The sequence below is a fragment of the Schistocerca nitens genome, chromosome 6, assembly GCF_023898315.1.
Source record: "Schistocerca nitens isolate TAMUIC-IGC-003100 chromosome 6, iqSchNite1.1, whole genome shotgun sequence".
Taxonomy (NCBI): Eukaryota; Metazoa; Arthropoda; class Insecta; order Orthoptera; family Acrididae; genus Schistocerca; species Schistocerca nitens.
Window position 1 is genome coordinate 539,694,267 of NC_064619.1, and position 16,422 is coordinate 539,710,688.

Sequence of the window (16,422 nt, forward strand, 5' to 3'; positions counted from 1 at the left end):
CTGGTATATAGGCACAATAAAAAACACACAACACACACACAAATTTCAAGCTTTCGCAACCCATGGTTGCTTCATCAGGAAAGAGGGAAGGAGAGGAAAAGACGAAAGGATGTGAGTTTTAAGGGAGAGGGTAAGGAGTCATTCCAATCCCGGGAACGGAAAGACTTGCCTTAGGAGGAAAAAGGGACAGGTATACACTCGCACACACACACATATCCATCCACACATAAACAAACACAAGCAGACATATGGAAAGGCAAAGAGTTTGGGCAGAGATGTCAGTCGAGGCGGAAGTACAGAGGCAAAGATGATGTTGAGTGACAAGTGATGTACGAGGGGCGGCAACTTGAAATTAGCGGAGGTTGAGGCCTGGTGTGTAATGGGAAGAGAGGATATATTGAAGGGCAAGTTCCCATCTCTAGAGTTCTGATAGGTTGGTGTCAGTGGGAAGTATCCAGATAACCCGGACAGTGTAACACTGTGCCAAGATGTGCTGGCCGTGCACCAAGGCATGTTTAGCCACAGGGTGATCCCCATTACCAACAAACACTCTCTGCCCGTGTCTGTTAATGCGAATGGACAGTTTGTTGCTGGTCATTCCCAAATAGAAGGCCTCACAGTGTAGGCAGGTCAGTTGTTAAATCATGTGGGTGCTTTCACACGTGGCTCTGCCTTTGATCGTGTACACCTTCCGGGTTACAGGACTGGAGTAGGTGGTGGTGGGTGGGTGCATGGGACAGGTTTTACACCGGGGGCGGTTACAACAGTAGGAGCCAGAGGGTAGGGAAGGTAGTTTGGGGATTTCTTAGGGATGAACCAAGAGGTTATGAAGGTTAGGTGGACGGCAGAAAGACACTCTTGGTGGAGTGGGGAGGATTTCATGAAGGATGGATCTCATTTCAGGGCAGGATTTGAGGAAGTCATACCCCTGCTGGAGAGCCACATTCAGAGTCTGATCCAGTCCCGGAAAGTATCCTGTCACAAGTGGGGCACTTTTGTGGTTCTTCTGTGGGAGGTTCTGGGTTTGAGGGGATGAGGAAGTGGCTCTGGTTATTTGCTTCTGTACCAGGTCGGGAGGGTAGGTGCGGGGTGCGAAAGCTGTTTTCAGGTTGTTGGTGTAATGGTTCGGCGATTCAGGACTGGAGCAGATTCGTTTGCCACGAAAACCTAAGCTGTAGGGAAGGGAACGTTTGATATGGAATGGATGGCAACTGTCATAATGGAGATACTGTTGCTTGTTGGTGGGTTTGTTGTGGACGGATGTGTGAAGCTGGCCATTGGACAGATGGAGGTCAATGTCGAGGAAAGTGGCATGGGATTTGGAGTAGGACCAGGATTAACTACTGAATTGGGGTGTTGTGGTTCCAGATTGTGTTGACTAGAATTTTGAGGTTATGGGGGGAGTGGAGCTGAAAGTGGGAGATTGAGTAGATGGGAGAGACTGGGTCTGTGTGCAATGAGCAACAAACTGTCCATTCGCATTAACAGACACAGGCAGGCAGTGTTTGTTGGTAATGAGGATCACCCTGTGGCTAAACATGCCTTGGTGCACGGCCAGCACATCTTGGCACAGTGTTACACTGTCCGGGTTATCTGGATACTTCCCACTGACACCAACCTATCAGAACTCTGGAGATGGGAACTTGCCCTTCAATATATCCTCTCTTCCCGTTACCCACCAGGCCTCAACCTCCGCTAATTTCAAGTTGCCGTCCCTCGTACATCACTTGTCACTCAACAACATCTTTGCCTCTGTACTTCCACCTCGACTGACATCTCTGCCCAAACTCTTTGCCTTTCCATATGTCTGCTTGTGTTTGTTTGTGTGTGGATGGATATGTGTGTGTGTGCGAGTGTATACCCGTCCTTTTTTCCCCCTAAGGTAAGTCTTTCCGCTCCCGGGATTGGAATGACTCCTTACCCTCTCCCTTAAAACCCACATCGTTTCGTCTTTCCCTCTCCTTCCCTCTTTCCTGATGAAACAACCGTGTGTTGCAAAAGCTTGAAATTTGTGTGTATGTTGTGTGTTTTTTATTGTGTCTATCTACCAGCGCTTTCTCGTTTGGTAAGTCACAGCATCTTTGGTTTTTAATATATTTTTCCCATGTCTAATGTTTCTTTCTATTATATTCATAAAATTATTTAACAGTTACATTGCAGACCCATACACAGTCGCTGATACACTTACACAAGGAATAACTTATCTGAAACCTAAAGATCAAGCAGACACAGCAAACCCAGCAGAATATCGCCCCATAACGTGCCTACCAACAATATACAAAATATAAACTTCAGTCATTACACAGAAATTAATGACACATACAACACAGAACATAATTATGAATGAGGAAAAAAAAGGCTGCTGCAAAGGAGCACGAGGATGTAAAGAGGAACTGATAATAGATGCAGAGGTGACATATCAAGCTAAAACTAAACAAAGGTCGCTACACTACGCGTACATTGATTACCAAAAAGCTTTTGATAGTGTACCCCACTAATGGTTACCAGAAATATTGGAAATATACAAAGTAGATCATAAATTGATACAGTTCCTAAACATAGTAATGAAAAATTGGAAAACCACACTTAATATCCAAACAAATTCAAATAATATCATATCACAGCCAATACAGATTAAGTGTGGAATATACCAAGGAGACTCATTAAGTCCTTTCTGGTTCTGCTTTGCTCTGAACCCACTATCCAACATGCTAAATAATACAAATTATGGATATAATATTACTGGAACATACCAACACAAAATCACACATTTGCTATACATGGATGATCTAAAACTACTGGCAGAAACAAATCAACAACTCAACCAATTACTAAAGATAACAGAAGCATTCAGCAATGATATAAATATGGCTTTTGGAACAGATAAATGTAAGAAAAAATAGCATAGTCAAGGGAAAAACACACTAAACAAGAAGATTACATATTGGATAACCACAGCGACTGCATAGAAGCAATGAAAAAAACAGATGCCTATAAATATCTAGGATACAGACAAAAAATAGGAATAGATAATACAAATATTAAAGAAGAACTAAAAGAAAAATATAGACAAAGACTAACAAAAATACTTAAAACAGAATTGACAGTAAGAAACAAGACACAGGCTATAAATACTTATGCTATGGCAATATTGACCTACTCATTTGGAGTAGTGAAATGGAGTAACACAGACCTAGAAGCAATCAGTACACTTACACGATCACAATGCCACAAATATAGAATACATCACATACATTCAGCAACAGAAAGATTCACATTAAGCAGAAAGGAAGGAGGAAGGGGATTTATCGACATAAAAAAACCTACATTATGGACGGGTAGACAATTTAAGAAAATTCTTTCTAGAACGAGCAGAAACTAGCAAAATACACAAAGCAATCACTCATATAAATACATCGGCTACACCATTGCAATTTCATGACCACTTCTACAATCCTTTAGCTCACATAACATCAACAGATACGAAGAAAGTAAATTGGAAAAAGAAAACACTACATGGCAAGCACCCGTATCATCTAACACAGCCACACATCGATCAAGACGCATCCAACACATGGTTAAGAAAAGGCAATATATGCAGTGAGACGGAAGGATTCATGATTGCAATACAGGATCAAACAATAAGCACCAGATATTACAGCAAGCATATTATTAAAGATCCCAATACCACAACAGATAAACGCAGACTTTGCAAACAACAAATAGAAACAGTATATCACATCACAAGTGGAGGTACAATACTAGCAAATACAGAATACACCAAAAGACATGACAATGTAGCAAAAATAATACATCAACAACTTGCCGTACAACATCAACTAATACAACAACACGTTCCCACATACAAGTATGCACCACAAAATGTACTGGAGAATGATGAATACAAATTATACTGGAACAGAACCATTATAACAGATAAAACAACACCACATAACAAACCTGACATCATACTCACCAATAAAAAGAAGAAATTAACACAACTAATTGAAATATCCATACCCAATACAACAAATATACAGAAGATAACAGGAGAAAAAATTGAAAAATACATCCAACTGGCTGAGGAAGTCAAGGACATGTGGCATCAAGATAAAGTTGACATTATACCAATTATACTATCAACTACAGGAGTCACACCACACAATATCCACCAGTACATCAACGCAATACAGCTACATCCAAACGTATATATACAACTACAGAAATCTGTAATTATTGATACATGTTCAATTACCCGAAAGTTCCTAAATGCAATGTAACATATACCGTACAGTTAAAAGGAAGCCACGCTTGATAAAGGTCCGCGTCACTTTCCATTTTTAACCAGACATAACGCTTGAGAAAGGAAGGAAATAATAATAATTGTGTGAAAGCTCGAAATTTTCTCCAGCTATTATTATTATTATTATTGTTATTATTATTATTAATAATTATAGTACTAATCGTAGCATTCCTCAACAAAGAGAAGTCCTCACATTTCTGTGTGGTTTAGTCCTTTTGCAGTTCATTCAAGTACTACACTGCAAATTTTTAATCCTGAGGGAGTTACAAGACTATGAATTCATCTCATTTATAAAATTGTTTTGTCCGTGCAGAGTATACAGGATGTGAGAAACATACACAAATATCAGAGGGCCATTTACATATTACGTATTAATTTTCAGTCATTAGAGTATTAACAGTGTCACATCTAACAGAAGATTTATTAAATCAAACACTGGAAACTCCAGGTAGGAATATCTATAATGCAGGAAAATATAGATTGCTATTTGCCATAAAGAAGACACATCAAATTGCAGACAGACACGATTAAAAGACACTCACATATAGCTTTCCACCACTGCCTTCACCAGTAAACACACACACACACACACACACACACACACACACACACACACACACACACACAAGCAAGCACACCTCACTCACACACGGGTGCCAACTCCAGCGTCTCAGGCCAGAATCAAGTTTTGTTAGAGTATTCTAGTTATAGACTGTGACAGCTCTAAAGTTCTGAATCATTACGAACTTTAACAGCAGTTTTATATTTCAAAAGTGTTTTATAGTCCATCCTGCTCTAACAGTTTCAGCTACGAGAGAAGCAGTGCAAAACTGGATTGCGAACTTCACACTTCTCTTACTACAGTTGACTTACTTGAAACGTTTAGCTGATCCGCTTCTGTGGATACGCGGCTGCGTTGATTGCCACAACTTCTTCTCCGAAGAAATAATGCTGGTTAGAGGAACTAAAAAAGACACACTCTCTCTATTGAAATAATTTGGTATTAGCATAATACTTGGGTTCAGTTCTGGTATATTTTCATTTCCACGAGTTTCACATAAACATTCAAACTCTTGCAAGTCAATTGCGTCATTAACCATTAGCTTCTATTTAATATAATCACAATTGTATGGTTTTAACAACCAAATAATTAATAGACGTCACATGCATCTTGCCTCATTCAGAGCTAAGACATGAAGTAAGTTAGAAGTCTATTGTCATAATCACTTTCACTAACACATCAAAGAATACTGCATAATTATTCCTGTGCTTTTCATCACGGCTTCTGTGACGTTGGTGGCAAACACTTGTCAGCGTCATTGAACTGCCATGCTTACAGTCTTTTCATAACAAACTTCTGACCTGCACACAGAAATGGGTGGTGCAGTAAATACGCTTCCCCTCATCCACACTCGTACTTAAAATATCGGGTGTTCGAGATGGTGGAAGGCCGAGTGTCTCTAGAATTTACACTGAAATTCTTGAGGCACTACACTGCCTTAAATTAATGAAGATTTAAGAACCAAATGAACAGTTAACATTTACCAAAATTCTGTTATACCTGACACTAACCTAAATATATTGTTTGCTAGTATTCAGTTGTAAGTTTCTGTCCTGTACTGGCCCTAGTTTGTCTATATTGGCATTGTATATAGAGAGGCTTTCCTGATAAATGCTTATGAAGGCCTGTTTTCATGACACATTTACTCTCATTTATACAGTTAAAGGAAAGTCATCTGAAAGTCAATGAATCTTACAACTTTTATCCATGTTTGTCAATTGTCTGCTGCCTTATAAGAAGACTTTCATTGTGTTTCCTTTCTTCCCATGCTGTTATATTTAAAAAAATCTTTTCTGTATATATGATTTGGTGTATCTCATATACTTATTGTTCAGTGAACACTGAATGCTGTGCAAACTTTAAAATTATGTCGGTAGTAACACATCAGAGCATTAAATACAGCTTATTACCAAACTTTCGGGCAGATTAACTGTGTGCCACAGTGAGACTCAAACTTGCCCGTCAAAGGCAAAGGTCCTAAGTTCGAGTCTGGGTCTGCACACTGTTTTAATCTACCACGAAGTTTCAGATCAGCACACACTCCACTGCGGAGTGAAAATTTCATTCTGAAAGCTTATTACCTTTGAGATTTTGCTGTTGTCAAATATATATATATATATGTGTGTGTGTGTGTGTGTGTGTGTGTGTGTGTGTGTTTGTAGGTGGGTGGAAGTATTTGTTATGTACTGCATGTGAGTGATGACCTGTCCAGTGCTCTGATTGTAATGACACTAACTTTTATGATGCATTTTATCCTCTTCCTTCTTTCTGTAGATCTGTACATTTAACAGTGCTGATTCTTGCCCACACTGACATTAAATCACTTTGATGATGGAATTTTTCATATGCAGAAGGGAGAACTTATTTGTGTTACATTCTTTCCACATTGAAACTATAGCTGTTTTGTTGCAGGATGACACTGTTGACAACACATATTTGGTCAACTCACACAACCAAGAAGATGGTGGTCTCTTAATAATTGCAGGATACTCTTCACTAAAAAGGTAGGATCTATAATGATGCTTTGATAAATAACTTATTCACATTACAATAAGGAGATTCATGAATGGTACAGTATGTAAAAATAAAGGAAAATCAACCACTCACCCATAGTGGACTGATGTGTGGCTCATAGATACACGTAACAGAATAGAATACTAACTAATTTTCCAACTGGCAAAAAGTACACACATTGACACACACACACACACACACACACACACACACACACACACACACACATACATTACCACAGCCATTGAGCAGTCTCCTGGGCTTATGGATGTAGCAAGAAGATAGGGGAGAACACACAAGACAAGGAAGGTTAGTGGTATTCAATGAGGCAGGAGTGAAGAAGACGTATGTCTCAGCAGCTGTACAAAAAGATGAAATGTCTTCTGAAAGGGTAGAGCCTATAAAATATGTAGAGAGGAGAGGGGGAAAGGAGGGTTGGAGTGAAGAGATGAAGATAGAGTGCAGAGTGGGGGACTGGAAGGGGGGAGAGAAGGGTAGAGGGACTGAAGGAGAGAGGGAGGAAAGACTGAAAGAGAGAGAGAATAATTCCTGCATGGTGACCGGGGGGGGGGGGGGGGGGGGGTAGGTAGTGCAATCTGGGTGGGGGAAGAATGGTGTGGAAAATAAATGACAGAGAAGAAAAGGGAAAAAGGTAAGGTGAGGCAATGGGAAACAGGTTTGTGGAGGCTTAGTCCAGTGGTATTGTGATAATGCAAGATATTCTGGAGAGATAATTGTCAACTGTTTTGCTCAGAGAAGTTTATGCTGGAAGGGAGTATCTGAATGTCACACATAGTGAATCCGCTGTTACAAGTCATCCTTATAGTAGTGACATATATGGCGGGTGGGGGGGATAGTGTATCCATAGATTCATCACTTGAAGCTGGTTCTTGAAACTTTGCAAGTAGGCTTTCATTGTTTCGTTTGTGCCGGCCGCTGGTGGCCGAGCGGTTCTGGCGCTACAGTCTGGAACCGTGCGACCGCTACGGTCGCAGGTTCGAATCCTACCTCGGGCATGGATGTGTGTGTTGTCCTTAGGTTAGTTAGGTTTAAGTAGTTCTAAGTTCTAGGGGACTTATGACATCAGCAGTTGAGTCCCATAGTGCTCAGAGCCATTTTTTTGGTTTCGTCTGTGTCAGTTAAGTTCCATCAGCAGCTCCATGACCCTCTGTTTGGTACAGGGCCCACACACCTGAACGATAGTCCAAGATGGGTCACATGAGTACTTTGTGAGCAATCTCCTGTGTAGATTGATGGCATTTCCCTAGTATTCTACATATGAATCAAAGTCTGGCACCTGCTTTACCTACGACTGAGTTTATGTGAGCTTCTCATTTCATATTCCTACAAATTGCTCCATCCACGTATTTGTGTGAATTCACCAATTCCAATTGTGATTCATTGATACTGGAATCATAGGATACTAAACAATTTATCCATCTTTTCATCTCTTTGACATCTTATGAGAATCTGATTTAATATTTGTGCAACTTTTCTTTCAGACAGTTCTTCATTATGGATAACATCATCTGCAAAAAGTTTCTGGTTACTTTTAGTATTGTCTGCAAGGTCATTAAAATACAATATTAACAGAAAGAGTCTCAACAACACTTGCCTGTGTTACTCTTGAATTTACTTCTACATCTGTCAATGACTCTCTGTCCAAAATAACATGCTGCATCATCACTACCAAAAATCCTCATGTTAGCTGCAATTTTGCTTGCCCTAGATGGTCTGACTTTTGATAATAAGTATGTGTGGTATTGAGTTTATTCCTTTCCGAAAGTCGGGAAATACTACTTTTACCTGGCTGCCTAGATCTGTGACTTCCAGGATGTCACGTGAGAAAAGTGCAAGTTGGGTTTCACATGATCAGTCTTTCTAGAATTTGTGATGATTAGCATGGAGCAGGTCATTGTGTTCGAGATACTGCATTAAATTTGAGCTCAGAGTTATCTACTAAGGTTTTACAACAAGAGGGTGACAAGAATGTTGTGATTGTTCTGTGGATCACTTCCACTATCCTTCTTGTAGACAGTTGTGACTTGTACTTTCTTCTGACCACAAGACATGTTTCATTATTTCTGGGATCCTTGGTATATTATGTTTAAAAGAGGAGCTAACTCATATCCAGTTTGAGTATAGGTCTGATAAGGATTCCTTCTGGCTCCAGAGCTTTTAAAGATTCAGCTATTTCCCAATACCACTGCCAACTTTCAGGCTTCCTTTCTTTTTTTATTACTGGTTTACAGTACAAGTTATTAATATTCGTACAGGTACTTCCCTTTTCTCCAAAATTCCCTTTAATTTTTCCTTTTCATAGTACTAGCTACTAAGCTCTTAATATTCATACAGGAAACATGAAAGTTCGAGTCAGGCCGGGAGACATACTCAGATACCCTAGTGGTTAAGGCAACTGCTTGTTATAAACAGAAATTGAGTTCTATAGTCAATTCAGAATCATTTTAAGATTGACAGTTTAGGAGGCACATGTGGAGGCACAGAACAGAGTTGCTACGTCCTGCACAGAATGCACGCGTAATCTTACATTTCATTCAAGTCATTCAAAGTTGGAAACTACCCACTTTACAAATATGTTCTGGAGGAGCTGCACTATGTTCTCATTTTAGTTTCATTGGTGGCAACAACTTATTAAGCTGATATACTGACAATTTACAAAAATGCATTTTCCCATGACATCACTGAATTTTCAACGCGCGGGAAACTTATTGAAGTTAGATCAACACGTTAAAGCACATGAAATGTTAAGAATGCATCATATTTTATCTGCTCCAAACTGAAACTCTGGCAGAGTTTTCTAACACGAGATAATTTCAGTTAAATATGATGAAGGGTATCAGACAGATGCCATATTCCTTGACTTCTGGGAAGCGTTTGACTTGGTGCCCCACTGCAGACTCCTAACTAAGGTACGAGCATATGGGATTGGTTCCCAAATATGTGAGTGGCTCAGAGACTTCTTAAGTAATAGAACCCAGTACGTAGTCCTCGATGGTGAGTGTTCATCAGAGGTGAGGCTATCATCTGGAGTGCCCCAGGGAAGTGTGGTAGGTCCGCTGTTGTTTTCTATCTACATAAATGATCTTTTGGATAGGATGGATAGCAATGTGCGGCTTTTTGCTGATGATGCTGTGGTGTACGGGAAGGTGTCATCGTTGAGTGACTGTAGGAGGATACAAGATGACTTGGACAGGATTTGTGATTGGTGTAAAGAATGGCAGCTAACTCTAAATATAGATAAATGTAAATGAATGCAGATGAATAGGAAAAAGATTCCCGTAATGTTTGAATACTCCATTAGTAGTGTAGCGCTTGACACAGTCACATCGATTAAATATTTGGGCATAACATTGCAGAGCGATATGAAGTGGGACAAGCATGTAATGGCAGTTATGGGGAAGGCGGATAGTCGTCTTTGGTTCATTGGTAGAATTTTGGGAAGATGTGGTTCATCTGTAAAGGATGCCGCTTATAAAACACTAATACGACCTATTCTTGAGTACTGCTCAAGTGTTTGGGATCCCTATTTGGTCGGATTGAGAGACGACATAGAAGCAATTCAGAGGCGGGCTGCTAGATTTGTTACTGGTAGGTTTGATCATCACGCGAGTGTTACAGAAATGCTTCAGGAACTCGGGCGGGAGTCTCTGGAGGAAAGGAGGCATTCTTTTCGTGAATCGCTGCTGAGGAAATTTAGAGTACCAGCATTTGAGGCTGACTGCAGTACAATTTTACTGCCGCCAACTTATACTTCGCGGAAAGACACAAAGATAAGATAAGAGAGATTAGAGCTCGTACAGAGGCATATAGACAGTCATTTTTCCCTTGTTCTGTTTGGGAGTGGAACAGGGAGAGAAGATGCTAGTTGTGGTACGGGGTACCCTCCGTCACGCACCGTATGGTGGATTGCGGAGTATGTATGTAGATGTAGAGGTAGGTGTAGATGCTCAATGGTCCGCTCGCATGCCATGTGCTAAAAGGTCACCCATAACAATTTTTTACAAGAAATGGATTGCTAGGTTTATAATTAAACTGTTGTTAATTTTTTTGATCAACCTACTTATCTCTAACATAACAGAATATTAGTTTTATGCATGTTCATTGTTGTGAGAAAACTTATATTAAGTAGGCCAACCAATATTGGGAGAAAGAACAAGAGCGATACGAAAATCATTACTTCAGTATTTTGGCAATAGTGTAAACAGTAATATTGATTTTATGTAATATAGACTGAATTCCGGAGATGAGTTTCACTTGGGGTTAGTTGCTGATAAGGCCTTTTTATTAAAATGTCAAAACTTATGAAAATATAATTCTGTTACATAAACTGTGCTCTTTAAACATGCAACTTCATTTTTATGGTGACAATGGAAAACCTCCACTGATATCATTCTCGTCACTATGACAGACCTGTGAAGTATTTAACTGTGACTATTATTATTTAATGGAAAAAAGTGTGTGATTGCCTTGAAAAAGACCTGATTCTTTAAGGGTGTCCAGTAACTTACTGAGTGTTGGATTTTCCTTTCTGAAATAATAATTGTAAACCTGATGACAAACTGCATCCTCAGCAAGTGAATGTATATTCATATTGTGCTTATCCACATAACATTTCTTCCCCAAGAATTTTGAGCTTCAATGTTATTCTAGATTAATTTTATTTCTCGAACATTTCTTTGCCAGCCTTCACTATAGTGTGCTTGTTTATGTTCAGAGTTGCAGCAGTTCTATCGATTACATTGTGAACACAGAGCAGCGAGCCAACATTATGGTATTTCAGTGTCAAAGTAGGCACATAATGCGCAAAACGTGTATCTTGACTGACCTCATATGGCAATCCTCTGGACAAGAGAAAGACGCAGAAGTTTTGCACTTTTGTTTCTGCCGAGCGTCTTTTGACATTTTTTAGTACCACACAACAAATAACAGTAGCAACAAGTAAAATAATAGCTCCTGAAATGGTAAAAAATGGCAACAAACAAAATCACAGGGTGCAACAACCACACAGTACAGCAAGCTGCCTGAGACTCACATTGTAAGCAGGAAGTGTTGTAGTGGTGGTGTGAAGGTTTGGCAACTTCATGTGGTTGCTTCAGCTATAGGTATCATGAGATTAGTGGAGGGTGGTCCATTAGTTATCAATCATAAAGTAATTCTGAACTGATGATATTTGTCCATTCAGTGTTCAAGTTTTTTCTGGTCAAGTATCATGAGTTGCACATTAACATGTGGAAAAAGAGTATATTTTTATAGCCCAGTTCTCCCCCCCCCCCCCTTTTTTTTATCAACAGAAGGCTGATTAAAAGAATCTAAAGAATCTGCTTCTGTACTTTGTGTTTCGATTGTGTTTTGTTTTTCAGTGTATATAACAATATCTTTCTTGCATTATTTTTCTCACACATGTATTCATCTTGGTCTCCCTCAAGCAAATAAAAAGAAATGTCTGTTTACCACATAGAGGAGGCATCAAGTTGCAGAATTGCACATTACAGGTACAAGTAAAAGTGAAGTAAGTTAATAAACACAGTCCTCCTCCAGATTTAGAAAGACATCACACACACACACACACACACACACACACACACACACACACACACACACCTACCTCACAACTCACTTACAGGTAGCTACTATTGTCTCTGGGCCTCAACTTTCTTTGGTCCCTGTCCTCCGTCTAGCTCTGTCCCCTACCCTGCTCTCACTCCAGCCTCACATATACCTTCTATCCCCTCACTGCATCTGTTTAGTCCTTCCTCTTTTCTTCATCTCTCCTCCCCACTTTCCTCCAATCATAGACTTCGAATGTCCACCCCTGGTAGCTGAGTGGTCAGCGCGACGGAATGTCATACGTAACGGTCCGGGTTCGATTCCCGGCTGGGTCAGATATTTTCTCCGCTCAGGGATTGCATGTTGTGTTGTCCTTATCATCATCATCATCATCATTACATCCCCATCGACACGCAAGTTGTCGAAGTGACGTCAACTCGGAAGACTTGCACCAGGCGAACGGTCTACCCGATGGGAGGCCCTAGCCACACAGCATTTCCTGTAGACTTCGAATGCTGCACCTAGCAACTCGCCATCTTGCCTTGCCACATCCCTTCACACTCCCCTAGACAGCACTACAGTATCATCCTCCCAGCCCTACACTGTCATCTCTCTCTCTCTTTCTCTCTCCCACTGTCTCTGTCTCCCCCCTCCCCCTCCCACTCCATCTCCATCTCCATCTCCCTCTCCCTCTCCCTCATTGTATCCCTCTCGCTCCCCATGCCTCTTTTGTTTCCTCAATACTCACCCCAGCCAAAATTGTTAATGCATTAAGGCCACAGCATCCAGAGACAATACTGCTTACGTATGTGTCAGTTGTGCGCTTATGAATGTACGGCTGTTTTTCTAAATCTGAAGGAGGACTTGATCCAATGGCTTAGTCTACTTTTAAATGAACCTGCATGTCGCTCAATGCCTCCTCAATTTGGTTAACAGCAATATTTTGTAATTCACTTGGTTATTTTCCCTCCCAGATTACCATTGTTGAATATGGCTGTTTGATAACCTACACACACAATTTATTGTTAATATCTAAAGTGGTTTGGAAATACACAGTAAGCATCAATATAGTACACAGCATGCCATAAGATTAACAGTCACGTATTAACTTCCTTTGAGAGTGGGAAAATGACAAAGTGCTATTTTTTATTGGCTTCTTCTCCTAGCCGTTTCCTCACTCCTGCAAGACAGGAGCAGTTCTGCATTAGCCCTTTCCATAATGTTTTGTCCGTCCACAGTTCTTGTTCATTTATTTGACATCAGTCGGTATCATTGGTTTTGAAGTCCCTGGAGCTCTGCTTCTTGCTGCTGTCATGAAGGCTTCCTCTTGGTGTCTTCCCAGGAACATTTTTACCAAAACATACTTTAGTGGTCCTGCATGAAGCCGTTCTCTACGTATGATTCTACTATTGTATTTGTTTTACTTCTTGGAGCTCCAATAGGCTTTTTTCTAATCCTGAGTATTGTCAGGTATCTCTTATTTTTCTCTTTTGTTGGCAAGAACAAGGGAAACACATTGCTGATGCCTGAAGATGGCTGTTGGTACTGTAGAAGCTGCAATCTCCAAGCCATATTCCAGTATAAATAGAGGTATGTTATCTAAGGCTAGTCTTGGAACCCTTTAAAATATTTCATCTTAAAGTATCTGACACATTCTGTGGTAGGATTTTGGAGGATTTTTGTATTGTGGTTACAATCTCTTGGTATATGGTGTTATCTGAAGAGGCAATGCTAGATAAATAGTGTGATTTGGTTAGTGGTCCACCAACTGTGTCTTTTTTCAGTGTGTTTCCAATTTATAGATGGATTATTTGAGCATCTGTGCTGAATACTAAATCCTATATCTTGGTTTTACTGATTTTGAGACCCATAGCTATAATTTCTTTATGCCAGATTTCTACTTTACTTCTTGTACTTCCACTTGCGTTGCCTAACCTCAAATCATTACATTTTCAGCAGAGACTAAAGAATTAGGTATTGAATTATTTTTTTTTACTGCTTTTAAAGCTTCATCCATTATGGTGATAAGTAGGAATGGCAGGGGACATAGCACTTCATTTTGAATTAATATGATCTTCTACTCAGGGCCTTTGAACAGCAGTTTGTATCATCGTATAACTGTTGTACTCTTGCATGGATGTTCTGTGTGAGTATAGGTGATCTCCAAAAGTACTATTATAAGTATTTTATTTTTTCTGGTATTTTTTGTATAGAATTGTTATGGTAAAAATGAGGTCAAAGCCATGTAGTTCTTCCTGCCACGTAATTCTTCCTCGGATGTAGATTTTAGTATTCTGCTCTCAAGGAATGACTTGTTGACATTAAGGCTTGTGGAAGCAAAATTAAGCCACTGAAATTGACACACTTCTTTCCAACATCCTCTTTAAAAAGTGAAATGATCACACTGTGTGTCCATTCCAAGGTGCCATATTTTATTTCCATACTCTTTTAAATATTGTGTATAGCAATTTCTGAACAACCACTTAAGAACTTAAGTGTCTCCAGAGGTTTCATAGAACCACTTTCAGACTGTTTCTCAACTACAGTGAAATTTTCACTATGTAGTGGTTTTTGTGCTGATATGAAACTCCCTGGCAGATTAAAACTGTGTCTGGACAGAGATTCAAACTCAGGACCTTTACCTTTCACAGGGAAGTGCTCTACCAACTGAGCTACCCAAGCATTACTCATGACCCTTTCCTATGGCTTTACTTCTGCCATTATCTCATCTCCTATCGTCCAAACTTCACATAAGTTCTCCTACAAAACTTGCAAGACTAGCACACCTGGAAAAAAGGATATTGCCAGAGTTTGGGAGGTAGGAGATGAAGTATCTATTTCCCATATTGTGATAATACAAAACAAGTTGCCCTTCTTTGAACTTTTTCAGTGTCCATCACACTGCACAGCAATACCCCAGAAGAGGACAGAGAAAGTAGTGTGGACTCACTTTAGTGGATTTGTTTCACCTTCTAAGTGTTTTCCTCCAGATTACTGCTTTTGTTCACATGACAGTTGCATTCTGGTCTGAGTTACCGGAGATGGTCATCATATGTGTATGAGATATGCTCGCTTTTGTGAATGAGTGTGTGTGTGTGTGTGTGTGTGTGTGTGTGTGTGTGTGTGTGTGTGTGTGTGTGTGTGTGTTTCTGAAGAAGGCTTTGGCCAAAAGATAAGTATGGAACAGTCGTTCCTTTGTGCCTGTCTGCAACTCAATGTGTCATCTTTATTGTGAATAGCAATCTATCCTTTCCGTTGTAATGTTGACATTCCAACCTGGAGTTTCCATTGGTTGATTTTTCATAATGAAATATTTCATAAAAATCTCATCCCCTATTTCACCCCCTTAATTTCCAAAAACACTGAAACACACATTTTTTTTTTTACTTTATTTATAACTGAGACGCCAATTCTCATAGATGTAACTTTAAAACTACTGTATATCTGAACACCTATCTGTTGACCTTAGTACGGTGTGCCCACTCTTCACCGTTGTGATAGCTAGGGACACTTTTGATGGGGTGGCTGAATGTTTGTGCAGGAATGGCAGCTTATTCTTCCTTAAGAGCCAAAAGCAGAGAATGTAGCTGGATGCTAGGATCTGGAGTAAAGCTGACATTCTAACTCAGCCCAAAGATGTTCCATTGGGTTCATGTTGGGGCTTTCAGCAGGCAAGTCCATTTCACTAATGTTATTGTCCACAAACCATTGCCTCACAGATTCTGTTTTATTACAGAGTGCATTATCATGCTAATACAGTCATCTCTGAACTATTTCTCTTCTGTGTGCAGCACACACTGCTGCAAAATGTGTTCATATCCTTCTGCATTAGTGTTTTCTTGAGTGTAATAAGGGGCTCACACCATAACCACAAAAAACACCCCCATTCTGTAACACCACCTCCTCTGTACTTTGCTGTTGGCACTAAATACTCATTGTGTGGTCATCCATTGTCCAGTGGTGTTGCTCTTTACAC

At 39.9% G+C, this 16,422-nt stretch overlaps 1 protein-coding gene across 2 annotated transcripts in view; it reads left to right on the forward strand.

Annotated features, from left to right (window-relative positions):
• LOC126262826 (WD repeat-containing protein 89) overlaps positions 1-16,422 on the forward strand; it is a 265,014-nt gene that overhangs the window by 123,752 nt on the left and 124,840 nt on the right. For both annotated transcript variants that reach the window (XM_049959675.1, XM_049959676.1), the window contains exon 8: positions 6,777-6,868. In XM_049959675.1, coding sequence (XP_049815632.1) covers positions 6,777-6,868 — 92 coding nt within the window. The remainder of the gene's footprint in view (positions 1-6,776; positions 6,869-16,422) is intronic.